At 36.1% G+C, this 24,524-nt stretch overlaps 1 protein-coding gene across 10 annotated transcripts in view; it reads left to right on the forward strand.

The window, feature by feature from the left end:
- Positions 1-22,502, forward strand: part of SLCO1C1 (solute carrier organic anion transporter family member 1C1) — a 56,533-nt gene extending 34,031 nt beyond the window's left edge. For 4 of the 10 annotated variants that reach the window (XM_049693838.1, XM_004270939.3, XM_049693836.1 and 1 more), the window contains 7 exons: positions 836-1,000; positions 6,845-7,040; positions 10,031-10,196; positions 12,443-12,627; positions 14,404-14,468; positions 19,737-19,854; positions 21,626-22,502. In XM_049693838.1, the coding sequence (XP_049549795.1) occupies positions 836-1,000; positions 6,845-7,040; positions 10,031-10,196; positions 12,443-12,627; positions 14,404-14,468; positions 19,737-19,854; positions 21,626-21,848 (1,118 nt within the window). In that variant the 3' untranslated portion in view covers positions 21,849-22,502. Of the gene's footprint in view, positions 1-835; positions 1,001-6,844; positions 7,041-10,030; positions 10,197-12,442; positions 12,628-14,403; positions 14,469-17,506; positions 17,871-19,736; positions 19,902-21,625 lie in introns of those variants that run through there. The other 6 variants (XM_033430266.2, XM_033430264.2, XM_033430265.2 and 3 more) reach the window with 6 other exon arrangements.
- Positions 22,503-24,524: the final 2,022 nt, after the last annotated feature.

The following is a 24,524-nucleotide window of genomic DNA, read 5'->3' on the forward strand; positions in this document are numbered from 1 at the left end:
GAAGAACTTGACCCAGAGTCTTGGTAACCTTCTTTGCTGCTGTCCCCACCTTTACACTTCCTCAGTGTAGACCTTGCAACTGCCCCTCCCTGAGAGGGCTGTTTCACATTCACCTGGGTGGACAGAAAAGAGTGAATCTTCAGGGCTTGTGGCCTTTTAACAGATGGCATCCACCCACTTGAAAATGTGCTCCAGTGCATGTGTTCCACTAGTGATCAAAGGAGTGTGGCATACGGCCAAAGGTCAGACATGTTCTAGCGAATACCCTCCACATGGAAAAGGGTGGCCATGAGAAAGATTGGTCCCCCTCAACTGGCCCAGCAATACTGACATTTATAGAAAATCGTCACATTTCTGTTTGGCTGTGTAAAAGAAGAAGGGAGAATGCCAAAGCTCATTTCTAACAATAATTAACTGGAGATAACTTTCATATTCCCTTCTCTGCACCTATGACCCAAGTTTGAAGGAGAGAGACCAGAAAACTCAAGTTCTTAATGTCCTGTCCATGACTCCCAGCTCAATGGTGAGGGAGTATTCTTATCCCTTGTGTCTTTTACCCACATCAGAGGAATCTGTTCCTGTCTGACACTCTAATTTATAATCTAGATTTTATGCCTGTAGAAGTGAGTGCTTATGTCTGGATCTGAGCCTGGCCGGAACTCAGCCCTGACTTGTGCCAATGGCTTAATATCTAGAGTGCGTGTGTGCACCACGCTATAAATGCTCCTCAGAACCATGACAATGAGACTCGGCCTCTAAGCCCTGATGCCACGGCTGTATCTTCTGCCAAGTGTGACACTGTCTTTAATTACTCCATGCTATCTTTGTCTCATAGATTTTCTTCCATCACTGAAGAGTCTTTTTGGAAATCCGGTGTACTTCTTATATTTGTGTGCAAGCACCGTTCAGTTCAATTCCTTATTTGGCATGGTGACTTATAAACCGAAGTACATTGAGCAACAGTATGGGCAGTCATCCTCGAAGGCCAACTTTGTTATCGGTATGCTTCTCTGTCCTTCTGCTTTCCAATAGGCAATATCAGCTGTGTCTTGTTAATCCTTAGTAATTTAAGAGAAATTGTTCCAATATTTAGACTGAAGGTAACTTGTGGCATTTCAAAAAGTAAGCGAAAAAATCTAGCAGAGTAAAATATTTAGATAGTCTGTGGTACGACTTCGTAGCAAAACTTGTTCAGAACTATGTGTGAATGACCACGAGAATATCACATAGGCCAAATATGCATTTTATTAGGAGATTGTTAGTACTGGATATTTGTCTTTCAAGTGTAGCTGAAACCTCATAACAGTGGCCATTTTACCTGAACAGTTTCTAGGATTACAAAAGGTAAGTATTCAGACAGGTTAAAAGGTGTGCATTGCAAAACAAAGTTTGTGTTTGCTCAGAGTTGAAAGACTTCTCTGATTCCTGGCATTTGGGTTACTTAAAAGGACTGTGTTTCTAGCCCAGCAGGACAGTCAATAAGAGACATAGTCAAGGGCAAAAAAAAAAAAAAAAAAAAAAAAGATGATGAATGAAGAAGAACCAGAATCTCCACATATATAACCACCATCCTGTAAGCAATTGGATACTTTAAAACCTGGATTAGCTCCTTTAGTCCACAAAAGTGTTATTTAATGCTACTGTTTCAAAGTATAAAACATATTCTATTCCTTTGGACATGTTCCTTTATGATAGGAGACCCCAATGGCTTAAAATAATTTCTTCTTCATAAAATATTTTAAAAATTGCTCTATTCATCTATCTCTGAAAGAGACCAGGGTGTGTGTGTGTGTGTGAGGAAACAACTGAGCATATTTTGGGATGTATAAATTTCTTATAATAAACCTGGATAATGGGCACTTAGCAGACGCAATTCTAATTGACTCTTTGAACTGCTGTCCTTCCCCTAAATTCTAAATGTGAAGGCTATAATCACTGTTGAATTTTACTTTCAACATTAATTGGTTCCAATTAATTTAATTTTATTATTTAATGGTTGACCTGAAGAAATATTGATATTTTAGCGTTTTTTTTTAAACCCCACACCCCATCCATGCCAATCAAAGCTTTATACTGACTTTACGAAGACTAGAAGAGGAATGACATTTTGACATTCTTTTTATTTTAACATTTCTTTTGTGTTTAGAGACATAACTTATAAGCAACAGTTAGGTCTACAGACCTTAAATGTATAGCTCAGCTGGATAAATGTTTACATGTGTATTATCTGTGCGGTGGATCATTATCCAGAACACGTAGCACAATTCAGTTCCCCAGAAGGCTCCCTCAAAACTTCTCCTACCCAATGCTCTTCTCCAAGTTAATAACTATTCGGAACTCCACCATTATCGATCAGTCTTGCCTGTTTTTGAACTTTATATAAATGGAGTAAGTTATGTACTCTTTCATAACTAGTTTTCAGTGGAAGTGAAATCTACAAGATTCATTCATGTTACTGCGTGTAGTCGTGGTTTGTTCTTCTCGTCGCTGTGTAATATCCCATTACACAAATATACCACAGTTTATTTGTTTTCTTGTTGATGGACATTTGGATTGTTTACTGCTTTGGGCTATCATAAGTAACACTGCGTGAACATTCCACACATATTTTGGTAGGCAGATTCACCCATTTGTCTTGGCTATATCCCGGAGTAGAATTGCTGGATCATAGGGAATATGTTTCGAGCTGGCTGATATTGCCAAAATATTTCATCAAAGAGTCGTGCAAATGTTCACTCCCATTAGAAGTGTAAGAATGCTCCAATTGCTCCATATCCTTCTAATGTTTGGTATTGTCAGTCTTTTTCACTGTAACCATTCTTACGGAGTGTGATGGTATCTTATTGTGGCTTAATTTGCATTCATCTGCTGACTAACTATGTTGAGCATTTTTTCCCAGGCTTGTTGGTCATTTCATTATCTTTTGTTAATTCTGTTTGAGTCGTTTGCCCATTTTAATTGGATTGTCAATCTTTTCCTTATTGGTTTGTAGGCGTACTGTATTTTTTCTTGATACAAGTTCTTTATTGAATATATGTTTTGCAAATATTTTCTCACAGACTTCAATTTGCCTTTTCACTCTTCTTAATTTTAATCAAGTCCAATTTTAATCTTTTCCTCTTTCATTAGTGGTATTTTGAGCCTGTTTTAAGAAATCTTTGTCAAACCCCAAGGTTATGAAAATGTTTTCTTAATATTGCTCCTAGTAGGTAAAAATCCTATACTCTGAAAACTATGAAACATTGATGAAGGAAATTGAAGATGATACAAAAAATGGAAAGATATCCCACACTCTTGGATTGGAAGAATTAATATTGCTAAAATGCCCTTACTACCCAAGGCAATCTATAAGTTTAACGCAATCCCTATCAAAATACCATGACAGGAATAAAGACACAGACCTACTAGAGAATGGGCTTGAGGATATGAGAAGGGGGACGGGTAAGCTGTGACAAAGCGAGAGAGAGGCATGGACATATATACACTACCAAACATAAGGTAGATAGCTAGTGGGAAGCAGCCGCATAGCACAGGGAGACTGGCTCGGTGCTTTGTGACTGCCTGGAGGGGTGAGATAGGGAGGGTGGGAGGGAGGGAGACGCAAGAGGGAAGAGATATGGGAACATATGTATCTGTATAACTGTTTCACTTTGTTATAAAGCAGAAACTAACACACCATTGTAAAGCAATTATACTCCAATAAAGATGTAAAATAAAATAAAATAAAATAAAAATATTGCTCTTAGTAGATTGTTTTAACTTTCACATTTAGGTTATAATCCATTTCAAAGTATTTTTTTCAAAGTATGTTCACATAATACAAAGTATTTTTGTGTTATGTGAAGGAGGTCAACATTCATTTATCAAAATGAAGAGACCATCTTCTCCCCATGAATTGTAGTGAAGAACATACCTTTAAGTATATGTTTATTTCTCATTATTCAACATGTGCGTAACACTTAGAGATTTGGGGGCCTTTGATTGCTCCCACTAGAATGATGAATAAGTTCTTTAAAATTTTCCAGTTGAAAAGTTCATTTCATAAAGGAAAATTAAGGGTCTTTGGGGGGGAAGTTACTTAGAAAAGAAATGAAATTACATGTAATCTCATTCCTTTATTAAGTAGATAATAAATGAAATATGTTTTACCTGTAAAATTATCTTTAAGAGTAATTAGCACAGATGAAAGAATGTGAGATTCTGAGAGATTCAATGGTCTGCCCAATATCATGCCTATGTATCATACATACATACATGCATGATATAGCCAGGAATAACATTATCTCCCCTGAGCTTCTGAGTTGTATTTCCTAACTGGGCATAATTATTTTTGGAAAACTGTCAGGAAGAATCTGATTAATAATTATCTTTTGAATTGTGGCTGATTGATTTCTTTTAATCCATGACCCTACTCTGTATACTGAAATGGACTCTGAGAGCCAAACAAACTCATCATCAGAATTTTTTGAGCCATCTATCAGAGGTTGCCTGGAACTCTAATTCCTCATAGTTTCTGGCATATCTATAGATAATTCAGGTACTTTTGTGAGAGCTAAGTAAAAAATGTTTAGTAATTCCACGTCATTATAACTAGGATACTTTTCCTGAGTGCATTGTAATTTTAAATTATTAAGTATGGGATACAGCAGAGTAAGGGAAGTGGGTAAATTATTCAACATCCCTAACATTTGTTTTGATTTTCCATAGAATGGTGAAAAGAAATGCATCACTGGGTTAAAATAAAGATGAAAAAAGACATATAAAATGGATTGTAAATGCACATAGCTCTCATTCAACAAATATATTTTCTCCCTTTCTTCGCTTTTTCTTTCCTACCCCTCTTTTCTCCTTCAGCTTTTTTCTTTGGATTATGGGAGAATGACCCTTTCTGTAATAAAATATGGGAAAGGCACAAAAAAGACACATTTCCCTTCTCTCAGAGAAAGCATTTGATATGACATGGAGAAAAGAGTAAACAGAAATTTCCCTAAAGTGTTCAAGGGCCGACTGATCCAATGAAAATTTATTTTACTGTACATGTTTTTATATGTTGGTCACATTCTTTCTAAAGTTTAGAAATAGCATTTTCTTGTGTTAATTTTGCAAATAAAATGAAAGAAAAATAAACAACAATAATTTCTCAAAGTCAGGGACTAGAAAGTATGTGATAAAATGGTTTTGTTTTGTTTTTAAAGGGTATGGGCTTTAAAAAAATTTCCATTCCAATTTCTACTGAAAGAAATTTGATTAGACAGCTGAATCTTTCATTTAGGCTTTTCCTATCACTATGAAGTTACATGGACATGATCATTCCTTTCCCTTCTTAATACACAGATTGCAATTCTTTATTTTTGCTTAATTTCTTGAAATTTTTTGATTAAATAAGATAGTAAGTAGTAGACAAGATACATCGACACTGACTATCATTGACAATGATTATCATTCTCAATTTCTGGAGATGTTACACAGACAAATAAGGAAAAATTAAGAGAATTGTTTGAGAAAAGATGATCATAAGAGAAAGCACTATTATTTTTGTGGCTAAGCTAGCATAGTAAATTTAGAATTGTATTATGATGTGTTCTAGAATTAAGTAAAGTTACAGTAAAAACCTGTGAGGTGATGGAAAACTATCTTAATTTGTGAGGGGAAAAAAAACCCTCTTATTATGCCCAAGAAGGATGGCTAATTTTACTTCTTTGTCTGCACCCAACTGGTTATATGAATATGTAAATTTTTCTTGCATTTTTTTTCTCTCTGTAAAATAAAAATCTTAATACCTATTTCTTCTAACATTAGAGTAATATTGTGAGGGTCCATGATATAACCAAGACTTTTACTTCACTGGGAAAAAAGCTTTAAAAACATCCTAAAGTACTATTATTACTATAACTCATTACTGTTTCATCCTAATGGCTAAGGCTTTCATGCACCTGTATGGGAATCAAAGTTTCCAGTTTATATCGTAATTCTGCTGAGCATCTCGAAACAGTTTACACATTCCTCATAACTCTTGTTTGGGATAGTAACAAAGAATAGGGTCTTTAACTTGAACAAGTGTGCTGAAATAATAACAGTAATAGTAATTAATAATACTAAAATATATAATAATAAACTATCTTGTAGTTTTCCTGATATGTGGATAAACATAAATATTAAATTCAAGAGAAATCAAATAAAATAAACTGAAACAAACTGTAGGTGCTAGGATTAAATTATAGCTAATGTTTCCAGTTGGAATATTTAGATGGTAAACATTTTATTGGGTTGGCCAAAAAGTTTGTTTGGTTACTGAATACGTCATTCAATAAAGTTGTTGGTGAAAATGAAAAATGTCTTATTTTTACTTTAAACCAAATGAACTTTTTGACCAACACAGTAAGAGCGACACATTTTATGGTGTGAGTGGAAAAAGTGTGCAATGAAGAAATCAATGTGAAATTTCTACCTCATTAAATGACTCAAAAATACCTAAGATGAAAGAAAAGAAGCTTTGGGAGGCAAGAAGCACATCTCATATGCTGTTCAGGAACTTCGCCATCACACTGGCCCTTCAGGGACAGCTTATAGATCCTAGGGAACTTGAAAGGGAGAATCACGTTGGCAGTATATGTGAAATGTGCTACTAATCTTTTTTGAAATCATGTCATAATGTAGCCATCTTGAAACAGGAGAGTAACTATTAACTAATTATTAAATATTTCTATGTTTCTATAACTTAAATTAGCCAAGTAGTTAATAATAAGTCAGAAACTATTGTATAATTTTGTATAATCCCTTAGAAAGTTTGTGTGAGTGTACCCATATTTCTTTTAGAGATTCACAAAATTTTCTTTTTCCTCAGGGCTCATCAATATACCTGCAGTGGCCTTTGGAATATTCTCTGGGGGGATAGTCATGAAAAAATTCAGAATCAGTGTGTGTGGAGCCGCAAAGCTCTACTTGGGATCATCTGTCCTTGGGTACCTCCTATTCCTTTCCCTTTTTGCATTGGGCTGTGAAAATTCTGATGTGGCAGGACTAACAGTCTCCTACCAAGGGTATGTTCACTCATTAAGTAATCTGAGGAGATTTCCTTGTTTAATCAAATTATTGATAGAGTTTCAAAATAAGATAATTTAATTTTTAAGCATTGTAACTAAGAAAAAGAAGTTAATGTTTTATTATGGGATAGTGGATATTATGGAATAGTGGACAATGCTTATGACATGTAAGCTGTTATTGTCACCAAAATCTGTCATTTCCTTTGAATTTGAATGTGTTAGAGAAATATAAAGAATGCCAAATCCACATCTTACTTTAGGGCAGCAACCTGATAGTGGAAAATACAGACCTTGAATTTGGCCTCTGCCCATTCTTAGTGAAGTGACATTGTACGAGTTATTTAACGTAGCCTCAAGTTTTGCATTTTAAAAATAGAAATAATAACTGCCTCTTAAGGTTTTGTAAGGCGAGATGATATACATGAAAGTGATTAGTTCTTACCTGGCACAAAATAGATGTGCCACTCATGGAAACAACTGTATTTTTTTTCTTTGAACACCTAGATAACTGGAATGGTCTCTGTGCCACACTTTATAGTCTCTGTTACTCAAATCAAGGGAAATTTCAGGAGAAAATGGCTATGCCTCAACCCAGTGACCCACATTCCAGCTCTCTTTAGCTCTCTGCAGCTGATCACAAGAACATTTATTGATGCTTTCAGACTTATGCCATCCTGCCTGGGGTGGGTGATTAGTTTCCAGAGCCTAAAGGCTGGGTCTTAAAACTACTTCACCCTTCCCCTCCAAGAGTCCTTGCTATCACTCTACCCTGAACCAGAGTTACCAGAGGCAGTTCTCTTCATCCTTCCACCTATCTATACATTATTTGTTTAAAAAAAAAATTATTGAGCTGCTACTAGTTGCCAGGCCAGCCTCCCTGATTGTATCTGCCTGACTGCCTAAAATTCCGCCTGTGGTTCAAAGGCCAACACTCCTGACATTATGTTCTGTTTCCTGATGGTTCAGTTGCTTCTTGCTCACTGCTTGCTCTCCAGCTTCCTTCCACATTTATCTATCTGTCTTGTGTTCATGTTCCATCATCTTCACTATCCTGGTTTCCCCTGTTAAGTGAACATCAATTATACTTTTGCCATCTAAAATGTTCGGAAAATTAATGAATGCAAAGTTCATATATCGTTGTTTCTAAGAGTTATCAAAGCAACAGTTAGACTTAATGGAGTGTAGTGTTGCCTTGGTAACAGTGAGCAATGTAGATTAAGAATGTTAGTTGTAGCTGCAAGAAGATTCTGGAGCGAGGAGAAGCCCTGTGCCATCTTTCACTATCCCTAAGATCCTCATGGTGGATGGACAGTGGTAAAGTACTTTATATTTTTCAATTTAGAAAACACCTTAGTTTTATTATCTCACTTCTACCTTCAGATGCCTTTATGAAGTAAGTTTTTTTAACCCGCGTTTAAAGGGAACTGAGATTAGAAAGGTCAAGTAACTTCCTCAAAGTATAATGTTCTTTCTAAGACATTATGCTATCTTTAAGCCAAAGCAAATATGTAAGTAGACAACAACAGAAAAATTTTGAGATTTACATTAAAAGTATACTCAGATGATAATAAAAGATTAAATATTTTTATACAAAATAATTATTCATTGAATACTAGCCCCTGAAAGCAGTTCATCTCAAAAGACTATAACTATATTGCAATAATGTTATCATTGTTTAAAACTCCTCTTTTGAAATTGCTTTCCATGTCTTTTTAGAATATTCTCAACAGTGGCAAAGATTTAACCTTTAAGAGCAGCTTTGTTATTGGAAGGAGCCAAAAAAAAGGCAACATCACTGGGGAAATCTCTCCCCTCCCAACATGGCTATTTTGAAAGAAAAATCTCATTTGAGCATAAACATTCTGGCATATTTGATAAAACTCATAATTAAAAATTTACATAATTCTACTGTCAACACATCCTACATAAAACATATATGCAATTAATTTCTGCTTCAAGATTGCCCTAAGTGATAAATTTAATGTACCTTCAGTAATATAAAAGAATTGGCTTTATAAAATAAACATGCTCTCCAGGGGTTATCCAGAGTTTCTTTGTTCCACAAGGCTGTTTTGATTCTGGACATTAAACAGGAACACTATAGATAAGCTTTAGATATGATAGTGGAAGAAATTTTTCTTCTGCAATGATGAGAATAAGTCTGATGCAAGACAAAAATGTAGAATCCAGAGGCCTGGAAGGGTTCTAATTCTGGGTTTGTCACTAACAAATGTGAATTTGAGCAAATTATCTGCCTACTTTGGACCTGACTTTCCTGATTTGCCCAATGAGAAGTTGGCCTAGATCACACCCACAGTTCTTTTAGCTCTAACCTTCTAAAATCTCAGCCCTACCAGTGTCCATAGTGGCCTGATTCTAGGCTTTCAAAGACACATTTATACTTTCAGATACTACAACACAGTCTCAGTTAAAACTTAATGCCTTAGAGAAGAGAATAAGATGACATATTCCTGGATGACTTCTTAGGAGGTGCAGTTAAATCCCCTTTCATCCTGCTAGAAGACATCTCAAAGGTCTTTTGCTTTTACATTTGAGGTGACAAAATCCATAGTAGTTCTATGAGATGGAATATTATATAAGTTATTATATTGATATATAATGAGTAATGTCATAAATTGCTCTTAAGGTTTACTTTACTTTTCTATCTCGTTAGTCGTTTTCATACATCACTGCATAGAAAAATATTAGAAGATTCTAGAGTCAGTAGATGTTAGTAAAAGCCATCAGCCAAGAACTGGATATCATGTGAAGTTGTAAACCTAGAAAGTTAACTTTCAAGAGAAAGCTATTTAATAGTGGATTCACATTTAATGATCAGAAGCTGGCATTTCTGATGACAATTGTGTTCCCCCAAAGCAAACGTTGTTGGCAGTGCCATTTATGTCACCCAAGAACATTGATTTTTGAAAGTATTAGGGTGCTGCCTACTAAGAGGTAATATTTTATACCATTACATTTCTTTTCAGAACCAAACCTGTCTCTTATCATGAACGAGCTCTCTTTTCAGATTGCAACTCAAGATGCAAATGTTCAGAGACAAAATGGGAACCCATGTGTGGTGCAAATGGAATTACATACGCATCGGCTTGCCTTGCTGGTTGTCAAACCTCCACGGGGAGTGGAAAGACTACTGTAAGACATCTTCTCTAAAGTGTGTGACCACAGGCCTGCGACAATGCTTAACTATACAATCCTATGGGGGCTCAGGGACCAACCTAGGAGCAGACCACACCGGTCGAATCCCTGGCTTTGACTCTGCCCTTGCTCTTTTGTGTGGAGACAGGAAATATAAGCATCGCTAGTAGAACTAGAGTTGTTGCAAGAATTAGCGTCAGAATTAGAATAATGAAATAGGCTGGAGGAACTCTGTAATTATATAATCTAGTTCTCTCATTTTGTTTATAAGGAATGTTAGCTTCAAATGAGAAAGTCTCAGTCACAAGATCATATAATAACATCTGCATTGGGATCCATCTCTCCTGACCCCTGGTCCTTGCAGGTTTTAGAGGACAGGGCAAATAGAGGCCAGTATTAGGAAGTCAAGCCCAAAAGGTCTAGACCCAGGGGTCAGGGGTCCAATTGTGAGGAGGTTGATGGTTCTGGGACAGCTCTGCCCGAGATATCAAGCCAACGTGAGTAATGATTAAAAGAGTAGGTGGCTGGAATGAAGGGTTCCTGTAAGGTGTAAGAGGAAGATGAGGTTGGAACTATAGGTAGGAAACCAGTTGTGAACAGTATTATGTACTTCAATCATTAATAGATTCATCCCTCTAATCACACCTTTACATCCCTGTCCCAAGCAGAGACTCTTCCTTACACTCGTTGTGTATATGGCACAGTGACTGGATGGCTTTATACTTGTGGCTGATGAAATCTGCCTGTATTTGACAGTCCTAGAGGGCTGAAAATTAAACCACACATATATTTACGTATTTTTATCACCTAGATAAGAATGCTTAGGCAAACACTTCTGCAGACAAATTCATCCTTGTTGATTTTCTCTGTTTATTGTTATTTTTGACATTTTATTCAGAGAAGAAAGGATTGGTCTCTAGCAACAGTGATATAAGACCACCCACCCATCTGAAATCTGAGTTTTCACCTTCCCTTCCTTTTCTTCCTTCTTTCCTTTCCTCCCCCAAGCCCGATCTTTGGCCACTACTCCTTGGCCCAAACTGCTTGAAGGTTTTTCTTTCCTTTTTCTCTTTTACTTTGTATTTACTTTTTTTTTTTAATTGAAGTACAGTTATTTACAATGTTGTGTTCATTACTGCTATATAGCAAGGTGGTTCAGTTATACATATATATATACATTCTTTTTAAAAAAATATTCTTTTCCTTTATTATCATAGGATATTGAATATAGTTCCCAGTGCTATACAGTAGGACCTTGTTGTTTATCCATTCTATATTATAATAGCTTATATATGCTAACCCCAACCTCTCACTCCATCCCTCCCCTAAACCCTTCCCCCTTGGCAACCACCAGTCTGTTCTCTATGTCCGTGATTCTGTTTCTGTTTCATAGATAGGTTCATTTGTGTCACATTTTGGTTCCACATATAAGGGATATCATATGGCATTTCTCTTTCTCTTTCTTACTTACTTCACTTAATATGATAATCTCTAGTTGCACTGGAAGATTTTTCTTAACCAGAGTTTCCATTTATTGAAAACACTGCATGCCAGAGACCTGAAGTGTGTGTGCTGGCCATGTAACTCCCTAGAAGAATTGCTCAGCAGAGAAAATAGGAAAGCCATGAGGCCCGGGTAGACTCACCATGTTTGAGGGTTGGCCAAGGCCCCATAGGCACCCACGTGTGTGGCTGAAGTAGAGGGAGAGGAGGAAGACCATTGGGCGATGAGATCAGAGTGGGATTCAGGAGCTGCATCATGGATAGTGTGGAAGCCACTATAAGGATTGGGGATTTTATCCAAGTACAGTGGGAAGTCATTGGAAGGTTGAGAATAGTGATGCAATCTGACTGCTATTTTTAAAGGCTCACTTGGGTTATCGTGGAAAAGAGAGTAGAAACATGTCGAACATGAAGAGACCATTGCGATACTCAAAGCAAGCAAAAATGGTGGCTTAGACTTAGAAGTGGTAGAGAAGAACATAAGGTACTGTTGGATTTGGTGGGATTTGCTTGGAGATGGTTCTATAGGTTCAATAGTTTGTAGACCATCTGCTCTTTGGATAATGAAATGTTGTCTCTCTAGATTTTGCTTTGCTTGATATATTCTAACACAGAAAAATAAAAATTTCCCCATTGTTTATGAAATAAATGTATACTATAAATTCTTTTAAAATAAATAGTTGCCTTTAATTTTATATACAAGTTACCTCAATAATTGGATTTTTCCCTATTGTGTTACAGATATTTAATAACTGCACCTGTGTGGGAATTGCCACCTCAAAATCAGGAAATTCCTCAGGCATGGTGGGCAGATGTCAAAAAGATAATGGATGCCCCAAAATGTTTCTGTATTTCCTTGTAATTTCAGTCATCACATCCTATACTTTATCTCTAGGTGGGATACCTGGATACATATTGCTTCTGAGGTGAATATTGATTCTCCCTGCCCCAATTTTAACATGACATACTGTGATCATCTATAGCAGTGATTTCAAACTCTGCTCTGTGGAATCATTATGATTCCTTACAGCTCTCTTAGGAAACTTGTTCTACTTTTATGCTTTTCCCACTTTAGGTTTTTATATAGATAATGTGGTTGAATAGAAGTTTTTCTGTTATAATTTATGCTTGAACATTTTTTATTGGCTCTCCTATCCTAGATCTCGATAAAATATGTAAGTAAATTCAAATTTTAAAATATTAGTTTTGGGCTTCCCTGGTGGCGCAGTGGTTGAGAGTCCACCTGCCGATGCAGGGGACACAGGTTCGTGCCCCGGTCCGGGAGGATCCCACATGCCACGGAGCGGCTGGGCCCGTGAGCCATGGCCGCTGAGCCTGCGCGTCCGGAGCCTGTGCTCCGCGACGGGAGAGGCCGCAGCAGTGAGAGGCCCGCGTACTGCGGGGGGAAAAAAAAAAAAAAAAAGTTTTGTAACAAGTATTTTCAGTGATAAAATTTTCCTCCTCATTGAATTAGTGTTGCAAGTATTACTGTTAAACAACTGATTGAAATCACCTAAAGATATTACAAATTTTGATAAAATTGTTAAACATGAAAAGTCAAATTTTATTGTAAATCAATCTTTTATGAGATGGATTATGTGATTTTGAAATTAATTCATATATCAAAAGATGGATATTAAGTTTTTCTAAAATGAAACTAATCAAAATATTGCATATAGCTTTAATTTCCCACAACTTATATTATAGAAATTGATTAGGAAAGATCTACAGAAGATAGGTTCTAACATCCACAAATCTGTTTTTGTAAAAGGGTTTAAGGAGAACATGAGATATTGATGCTTTCAAATGGAAACATGGGTTTGATGGGAAAGCATTGCCCCAGAATTCTCAGACCAGGATCATTCTTCATGGGTACCTATTTCTCCAACATTTGCTTACCTTGTGCCAAGTAGTCACCTGGGCCAAGTGAATAATCAGGCCAATAGAGGAAGAATTTTCCTTACCACCAGTCCCTCAAATGCACCACACTTTATTTTGATGTCAGAAGGAAATGTCATTTGCTTCAAGGGGAAGAGTTGTAATTTTTGACTCTTTTAAAGCAGAGACTAAATATTATACATATGAAGAACTTACTACCATGGTTAACACTCAGTAGTTATTATATATCCTGATTATACATCTAAAATCTATAGGCCAATCCATCAGTTAAAGTTATACAGTCATATTAAGGATGGTCTTGTTATTTTAGGTACTTTTGTACTTGACTGGTAAATTCAGGTCCCCATTATTTAGCAAAAACACTTAGCATGTCACAATGATTCTGATTCAACTTGAGTCAATAGGGTCCTGTGCTTTTAGACCAAACCCCACAAAAACTAGTTATAGGTTATTAATCCTTTACTGTGCCTCAAATTCTTATAATTTCTTAGAATTTATTTCCCTGTGAGTCCTTGTTATTTTACTGATTAAATCTGATTTTACTTTAACACCATTTGAATATGTCATGTAAGAGTGATTTACCTTTTAGAAATATTAACTATAAATTCCTCGATACACTGCATATAATGGAACAAGGCTTTTACATAATTTGCTTTCCCTATGCTAGAATACTAGTGGGTTCTCCATAAATGCTACTTGAATTCTAACATCATTTCATGTGTGTTCAGTAGATTATCACTGACATTACTATTTGCTTTAATGTACTATTATACTGTTTGTCATAATGCTTTTGTTGATTTTAGGTGCATTAAGCCACAACTTAAGTCTTTTGCCCTGGGTATCTACACCTTAGCAGTAAGAGTTCTTGGTAAGTATAATCTATGCTTTAATTATGGTAGCCATTACAAGTGTATTTTGAATAATTTTCTAAATATTTTTACAGAATTATGACACATAACTAAATGATGTCAGTAGTAGATCCCTGTTCTTTTAATCTTCTTCCCTCCTTCATATCTTTCTTCCCTCCCTCTTTTCCTTGACTACTCTCTTCCTTTTTTTCAGAAATACTGAGAACCAATGCTGTACCCATGATAAAGTGATCTTATAAGAGTAGTGACATTTTTTAACAATCTTGTCTCTTCTAGCATGGGTCTAGTGTCAAAAAATCCATTGCTGTTATAAAAGAGCCCTCTGAGAGGAAAGCAAAAATTGAATCAGTAAGAAAAGCTGAAGTCTAAATATAATTTTTTAAGTTATTAGATGGAAGGAATTCTTTTGAGCTACTCTCAATACTAGGATATATCATTGGTAGAAAGATAAGATAATTCAAACAATCAAAGTGTGGTTTTGAATTCACAATTTGTTAAATGTAATAGGAATGGTTTCTTCTGACTACCAGACTTTTCAATATTCATTAGTTAAAACCCATAAAAAAGAGTGATTAAGTTAGATGAGGTTTTTGTCCTTAAAGAGTTTATATTATAAAGAAGATAGTAAAACCATTGTAAATGTTCCCCTGTAACTTGACAGAGAGGAACTACCTGGAAGAAAAACAAATTCAGAACTTTAAATAAGTGTGGTTTACATAAATCTTGATATAAAAATGGATATACGTGAAGATCGAATATAATCCTGATAAAATTGGGAAAACAACAAAAATGGAGGTTTATGCCATCATGTCTGGCTCTAATTCTACAATATAAAAACAGAGATTATCTAGAAAAAAGGCTATTGAGTCTGAAGTACATCCCTGGCTGTAATTAGTCTATCTACCTCCCTTTGAGAACACAGATACAACCTACAGTGTGAAAAAGATCTCAAGTAAAAGAAATAATTCATAAAGTTGATTCCATAAAAATGAAAATATACTTAATACTGTATGATACCATTTATATGTGGAATCTAAAAAATACAGCAAACTAGCGAATATAACCCAAAAAAAGTAGACTCACAGATATAGAGAACAAACTAGTGGTTACCAGTGGTGGGGGGGCAATATAGGGGTGAAGGAGTGGTAGATACAAACTACCGGGTATAAGATGGGCTCAAGGATATATTATACAACATGGGGAATATAGCCAATATTTTATAAATGGAAAGTAACCTTCAAAATTGTATAAAAAATAAAAATATATATATACTTGAAAATGACAAAAATATCATAAAGCAAACGACAAACTACATACAATTTTTTTTTCAATTTATGTAACAGACAGGTGGCTAATATCCCTATTATAAGGAGAATGCCTAAGTACTGAGAACAAAAAGATCAACACCCTAAGAGAAAATGGGGTAAAAGATATAAACAACCATTTCATGGAAAAATAAATATAAATACCTCTTAATATATAACAAGATGGTAAAGACCCCTCATAATAAGAAGAGTACAAATTAAAACTACACTGATACTGATTCTTACTTATCAGATAGGCAAATTACCAAATGTTGTTTGTCATGTATTACAATACAAACAGAAAATCGATACACTTATACACTGCTGTTGTGAAAATTATACTATTTCTGGAGACGGATATTTGGCAATAACTAACAAAATTACATATAGACTTACTTATCTTTTGACCTAGCAATCCCACTTCTAGGAATTGATGTCAAAAATGTGCTAGCAAAAGTATGAAGTAAGTCTAATCTTATGGATGTTCAATCACTGTGACATTAGTTATAATAGTAAAAGACTACAAGCAGTCTAAATGTACATCAGTAGGAGACTGGTTAAATCAACTATAGTAAACCCACATAATAGAATACTATGCAGCTGTAAGGACAAATGGGGAAAATCTCTCTCTAATGTTACCAAGTATATTAGTCAGTACTGGGTGTCATAACAAAACACCCTGGATTGAGGGGCTTAAACAACAGGAAGTTATTTTCTCATAGTTCTGAAAGCTGTAAAGTCCAAGATCAATGTGCCAATAGGGTTGGTGTCTGGTGAGACCTCTCTTCCTTATTTGCAGATGGCCATTTTCCCACTGTTCATACCCTGGATCTTTTCTCAGTGCACAGAGAGAGAGAGACCTTTGGTGTCTCTTCCTCTTCTTATAAGGACACCATTCCTATCAGATTGGGGCCCCACCCTTATGACCTCATTTAACCTTAATTATCTTCTTACTTTTTCCACATGCAATCACATTGGGAGTTAGGGCTACAACATATGAATTTTGGAGGGACACAATTCATATCAAGTGATCTCCAGTATATGCTTTTAAGTGAAAGAAAGCAAAATGTAGAACCATGTATATAGTGATGCATTTGGTGTAAGTATAGAAAGGTGGAAATATTATACACACACACACAGAGGTATTTGCTCTTATTAACAAAAAGAAACAATGGAAGCATAAACTAAAAACTAATACTATTTGTATAAAAACTTTACCTGTTAGGGAAGAAAGGAAAAAGGGGAGAGAAAACAGGATGGAAATGAGATTTTGTAAATGTAACTGTTGTATAATTTTTAATTTGAAAGCATGCAAAAATTTTATATAATTTAAAATAATTAAATTAACAGAAACAAAGAAATTCTTAAAACAAACCAAAACTAACTCTATATTATATGGGTGACATAACCATACAGAAAAAAACTTTAAACTACATGGAAAACAGAATTATTACCAAATCCCCATTGCTTCAGTACATTTTATGGTCTTGTCATTAATACTAACTTTGGCATTGTTATGTTAAAACTATTGTGTATTTTCAGGTTAAAGTAAATAAGATATTATGTTACTATCATTAGGAATCAATATTTTCAGCATAATAGAAAAGCGATAAAAGCATAAAATATTTAAGTAAAACTCATTCTTAATTTAAACTTAAAATGTTAATATGAACTCATATAGCTTTATTTTAAAATAATGTGTATCTTATAACTCTGTCTCCTGAAAAATCTAGAATCTATTTAACCCAGGAGAAATGAGCACCCATAGCAATGAATCTGTGCTATCTAAATATCATTCCTCAATAAAGAAACCACAGCACCTTGGAGAACTGACCAAGGTCTAGGGTAGAAAATGCATAAGATGATTGTGGGACAACTTTTGTGCAAGAAAGTGAGAAAGCTATCAAAGGGATATGTCAAAAGGACACAGGACCAATTTGAGGAGCTTGGCCTAAGGTGAGATAACTTGAAAATAATATACATAATATAAACAATATTATTATATTAATTAATATATAACATAACTAATCATTATAATATCTGCCATGTCTTGAAATACAGTGAATATATAAAAAGACGTAAATCTGTAATGATACCTAAATAATTTTGGAGAATACTAGGGCATCAATTCATTATTTTTAAAACTGATAAATGGAAAGAATTGAGCATTTATCCTGCCTTCCTTCTATATTTCCTTCGAAATAAACTATACTTCGAAGTAATCAAATAGTCATGAAGGAAAATTCTCTTTTATAGAAAAATCCTAAATAATTTTACACAAGGAATAATATAATTTTTAACCATCTGTTTTGCAACCTCATCAACATTTGCTGAGAGCTATAGGTGAAAATGGATGAAAAACTTCATAATGGAGGGCATAGCCTGAGTCTCAGATCCATTTTAACATTACAAAGAGTGGCAAGTAGACAGCATGTGACTTCTGCCAGAACACACAGAACCACCTGTGCCTTGTTCCTGCCAGAGTCTATGCAGGAGCTAACTACCAGGTTATTGGAGAAATGAAGGATAGGAGAACAAAGTAAATGACGTCATGAAGAAGCAATCAGTCAAATCCAGACTGTGGCATGTTCTACAGGACAAATGTCTTCAAAAGTCATTAGTATGAAAAAAGAAAGTTGGAGAAGAAGCTGATATAAAGAGCCATCAACTAAATTTTTTTAAATAGATCTTTACTGGAGTATAATTGCTTCACAATACTGTGTTAGTTTCTGTTGCACAACAAAGCGAATCAGCCGTATGCATACACATGCCCATGTCCCCTCCCTCTTGAGCCTCCCTCCCATCCTCCCTATCCCACCCCTCTAGGTCATCTCAAAGCACAGAGCTGATCTCCCTGTGCTATGCTGCTGCTTCCCACCAGCCAACTATTTTACATTCAGTAGTGTACATATGTCAATGCTACTCTCACTTCGCCCCAGCTTCGCCCTCCCACCCCATGTCAAGTCCATTCTCTATGTCTACCTCTTTATTCCTGCCTACCTGGTTTGAATCCTGATTAGAATGATCCAACTCTAAAACAATGCTTTGAAGACATTCAGAAAAGTTTGAATGTGGATTTTTGATAGGATTAAAGAAATTATAAAATGTGTCATGTGTTAAATGGCAGAGTGATATATTTTTTAAAATGTCAGAGATGATTTCTGAAATACATATAAGGAGAATGACGTGATATCTGAGGTATCTCTTAAAATATTAAAAAAAAAGTTTCTGGATGCACGTCGGGTTGTGGGACTGGAGAGAGATAACACAGGGGTGGCAAGATATTGATATCAATAATTGTTAAAGTTAGTGACGGTACATGAGGTTGTATTACATCATCCTCTCTAATTCTGTGAATGTCTGAATTTCCCATTATGAAAAATTTAAAACATACAGAAGAAGGCAAGCATTTGAATCTTGAGGAACATCTTCACGTTATTAAGAGCAATGTAAAGTTAGTTACCACCTAAATGTTTTTCAGTGGCAAATCATCTATTTAGATGGACAATGTACATAAAGAGAATTTTTATTTAAGATACCAAATAATCTAAACTGACTGTTAGATATCTTTATCTATGTGATCTTCTTGCTTACAGGATTTTATGCAAAATCGGGTCGGTTAGCTCTTTTTTGAATCTGGAATTCTTCTCATCCTGGTACAGAAAGGGAGAGACCCTTGCAAATATTTTCCTTTGTAAATGTACATCTTCCTTACAAAAAGGAAACTTATGCTATGTCTTCAGAGCTTCTCCTATGACTTCTGTTTCTCAAAATTATCAGCTCAAAATAATCTTTATACCAGAGGCATATTTTGGGGTGACATATTCTGGTTTTCTACAGATGCCCTGTCATCTCCAAAGCAGTGAATTTTGGACTGACTGTGTTTTCCGAGAATCATTAATTATAGGCTAACCAAAAAGATATGTGTATATTTTTAGTAGCAATTATTTGTTTTTCTCACAGCAGGAATCCCAGCTCCCGTATATTTCGGAGTTTTGATTGATACTTCATGCCTCAAATGGGGATTTAAAAGATGTGGAAGTAGAGGATCCTGCAGATTATATGACTCAAATGCTTTTAGGTACCGTATCAAACTCATTCCCACATCTCACGGCTACCACATCCCAGGTTTGCACAATGCAATTGGCACTAATAATCCTCATGTAGTTTCATTGCTTGTAAGGAAAAGGAGAGTCTAATCAAGAAGTTTTTTCTGGGGCTTCCCTGGTGGCGCAGTGGTTAAGAATCCACCTGCCAATGCAGGGGACACGGGTTCGAGCCCTGGCCCGGGCAGATCCCACATGCTGTGGAGCAACTAAGCCCGTGTGCCACAACTACTGAAGCCCGCGTGCGCCGTGCTCTGCAATAAGAGAAGCCACTACAATGAGAAGCCCGCGCACCGCAACGAAGACCCAACACAGCCAAAAATGAAAATAAATAAAATAAATTAAAAAAAAAAGTTTGTTCTGTTTTATAGAATAATTCTATTATTATCTGATTATTTGGCTAGATCTTTCGTTTTTCCCCCATTCTTAATCTTGACTCCCATTTTAAATGAGTAATCATTTAAAAAAATATGACATAAGATTTCAGAATAGAGTAGAATTTTCAAAGTTTGTGCACACAAGTGAGTTAATTCCCTGAAACTCAGAAGCATTTAAATCTAGGTCACATTTGGGGTTTAATTCTATTCTTTTTCAAACTGAGCCAAACTGTCCCATTTACGTCAGATATAATCCCTCTGGGCAAGAGTTGGATTTGGCTGTAAATCTGTCCGGCTTTTATTGCCAAACTGATGTTCAATTATTCCAGTACTTGAAATGCATAAAAGTAAAAGGTTTTCTCTGTGTGTGTGAGTGTGTATGGGGTTGAGGGCATGGGTTTTTTTCACTATGGTATCATTCAGTTCAATTCATCAAACATTTAGTTTCTTATTGCTTAAAGCAATACTTCAATGGCTTAAAAGCAAGGATTTTTTTTTTCACTTTACAAGCTGAGTATTCTCTAGAGAAATAAACTTGGTGCTGAACTGTGTAAGTTGGAAGCTGTGAATTTAGCCGACCATCTCAAATAAATTTGCTTGACTTAATAGGCTTTGATGTTATGTGAGAAGTTTATTTTGGTCTTTGGAAGGGACCTGATCTATGAGGAGAATTGGCACTTTATTCACATTTACTAAGGCTGTATTTTAGTGCAAAGACAATGTAATTCAATCAGAGACTATGAGTGTACATACAAGGTAACCAGCATGAATCATTTAACCTGTCCTTTCAAACCTTTGTGTCTTATAATCTAATGTAGAACTAAAGGCTACTCATGGAAGAAATGGATTGAAACCTCTGGTTTGCTCTTAAGTCAGTCTACTCCACTGAGAGCTCTGATTTCCCCTTAATGTTGCTTCTTGCAGTTTTTCCGTAGAAGTGAATTTGGGCAAGCTTCGAGGGGAGGGTAACCACATAATTTATCATGCAAACCTGGGTACTTCTGAGAGTGAAAGGGGGCACTATTAAAAACTACACTGGGACAACACTAGCATAATCTGGGACTGTTCTGGGCAAACAGGGATACAGTTACCTGGTCTAAGGAAATAATTTACAGAGAGGATGGGATGGATTATATAATTATCAGTGACTGAAAATGATGGTACTACTAAAATTGCTTTATATTAGCTTACTGCCTTCCATAGTCTGTCAAATGTTCATAGAAAGGTCTTTCATAGCCACTGAATCTGCATTCTTAAAACCATCCTCATGATAGTTTTATTGATATTGATATTTTTGGATGATATTATTACATTTTATTTAAAGTTGGATAGTTGCCATAATTAAGATGGACATTCTCTCTTCTTCTAGACACATGTATCTGGGACTAACCATGATCCTTGGCACAATGTCCATTTTCCTAAGTATTGCAGTACTTTTCACTTTAAAGAAAAAGTATGTTTCAAAACACAGAAGCTTCAGAACCAAGAGAGAAAGAACAATGGTGTCTACAAGAATCAGGAAGGAAAACTGTACGACGAGTGATCATTTGCTACAACCCAGCTACTGGCCAGGCAAAGAAACGCAGCTTTAGACAAATGATGACTTGAAGCCATGTTTTCCAATTTCTGGAAATTCTGCAAGCAAGTTTTAATCAAAAGGGTTTTAAATGTGTAAATTCTTTCTCCTTTCAAAAAGATGTCTACTTTGTTTTTGATCCTAAGTATTAGATAATGTACGTGATAACAAATACAATTAATCATGTTTCAGAAGGTGTAGAAGGTAAAGTTAATCTTAAATATTTTAATTTATAAACCAATTCCTTATATTATTTACTCATTCTGCTTAACTTTGCCTGTGCCCATTGATATATTAGCTGTACTCCTAGTAGAACAATTGTCACTATAGTTTAATGGTTATGTGTAAAGTAATTTCTAAACTGAGATACTTGCCTAGGATAAGAGAATACTTAAAAAAAATTAAATGACATCTTGGTCTCCTTCAAATATCACCTTAATGATGATGTTAGGATGGAGTCAGAACATGTAGAGGAAGATTTTGTTTTAAGCTCCTTCTTTCTTTTGAAATACAATAATTGATATAGAAATGTATATTTGTAAATGATCTTGGAGGATTCGAATTTTGAATTACTAACTCTTCTACCATTACGAACTCTTCTGCATGTATTTTATGTGTGAGATTTTAAGTGACCATAGTTGTAAAGTAATAAAATTAATATTTAATATGCTTTCCTGTCTTTCTATGAATTCAGTGGAGTAAAAAGTATTGTTAAATACTGCCCATATTTTAATGTATATAAGCAGCTCCAGACTTATGTTTGTGATGTGGTCCTAAAATATATTTGATAGTGAATTTCTGAAAGTCCACAATAAACTTAGATGTTATAACAGGAACACAGGGTGATGGGGTGAGTGATGCTGTGGTCCCTTTTGGTGCTCTCCCTGGCATCGTCACAAGGCTTCTGGGCAGGGTGATGCCATTGGTACAGTCTGCCAGATGGCTCTCTGTTTCTCTGTAACTGAAAAAGTCATGCCAGGCATTTCCTGTTCACTGGCTTCCTGGTCCTGCTCTCACTGAACTAGTAGATTCAGCAGTCCACCATCTTTAATCTTCAGCTCTACTATGTGTTATGTCTTTCTTCCTCCACCACTGCTGCACCCTAGAAGGGGCCTGACCTTCCCAAGAAAAGCAAACTTAGGTAGATCCACCCCTCCCCTGCATTGGAATCTTGGAATCCACTGCCACAATTCTTAGCAGCCTTTAGAACACAAAAACAGGGCACTCCCAACAAGGAGTCTCTTTGAGTTATTTCTTGGGAGCCTGAGTCCAACAAAATTCCAGCTCAGAAATGCAGTCGCGGGACTTCCCTGGTAGTACAGTGGTTGAGAATCCACCTGCCAATGCAGGGGACACAGGTTCAAGCCCCAGAGGGAGGATCCCACATGCCATGGAGCAACTAAGCCTGTGTGCCACAACTACTGAGCCTGTGTGCCACAACTACTGAGCCTGTGCTCTTAGCCCATGAGCCACAACTACTGAGCCTGTGTGCCACAACTACTGAAGCCTGTGTGCTGCAACTGCTGAAGCCCGTGCGCCTGGAGCCCATGCTCCGCAACACGAGAGGCCACTGCAAAGAGTAACCTGTGCACCACAGCGAAGAGTGGTCCCCACTCGCCACAACTGGAGAAAGCCCACGCACAGCAACGAAGACCCAACGCAGCCAAAAATGAATAAATAAATAAATAAATAAATAAGAAATGCAGTCGCCTTACTCACACAATGGAAGGATCAAATAAATTTTCCCCTTACATACCAGTCCTAAGAATATGATGAATGGAAAAAACTAGAGATGAAAAGTGTGGGGATGGAGAGCAGGGAAAATTTCCTTTAAATACATATTAATTTTGCCATTTTATTTGAATTGGTGGTGCCAGATTATTTCATATTTTACTATTTTTAAAAATGAAAATAGACTTGGTTTGTTTCCAGCAGGCCTACTTCAGACCTGCTGCTGCTGTACTAACTTGTGAGCAGGAATCCTTTTTGTCATCTCAGTATCAGCCTTACCCATAGCGGATATTTACTGAATGGGTGAGTGGGAACACTTGTCAAGAGTTTTCTTTGTAGAGATATAATTGAAATTCAAGTTCCTCATCCTGTCTCCCACATCCTCTTTATTTTCTAAAGCTTTTGTAGCAATATCCTGAAAAATAACTTCTTTGCAAGTAAATTTCTAAACAGGATCCTATCCAATGTACTCTTGAATGACTTGAAAAATAAAAATTAGCATAAAGCATATTTAAAATGATTTTTTTTCATAAAAGCACCAACTGTTAATGAAAAGCATATTTTTATGCATAACCGTTAATTCAACAGTGGAATTATACATACTAAACTCATTTGTATGGCATATGAGGGTATCATTTAGTGGCAAAGTGAATTTACTAAAAGGAACCTTGACGTTTTAAATGAGTAAATTCAGCTGACAGAAGTAAGCAGGCTTTTCATGCCTCAGAAAGCACATTTTTTTTTTTTTTTTTTTTTTGAGAAACCAAACCCCATTTCAGAGGTCAAAAAATTCCCTCAGGGCTTCCCTGGTGGCGCAGTGGTTGAGAGTCCGCCTGCCGATGCAGGGGACACGGGTTCGTGCCCCGGTCCGGGAAGATCCCACATGCCGCGGAGCGGCTGGGCCCGTGAGCCACGGCCGCTGAGCCTGCGCGTCCGGAGCCTGTGCCCCGCGGCGGGAGAG

Source organism: Orcinus orca, chromosome 11, assembly GCF_937001465.1.
Source record: "Orcinus orca chromosome 11, mOrcOrc1.1, whole genome shotgun sequence".
Taxonomy (NCBI): Eukaryota; Metazoa; Chordata; class Mammalia; order Artiodactyla; family Delphinidae; genus Orcinus; species Orcinus orca.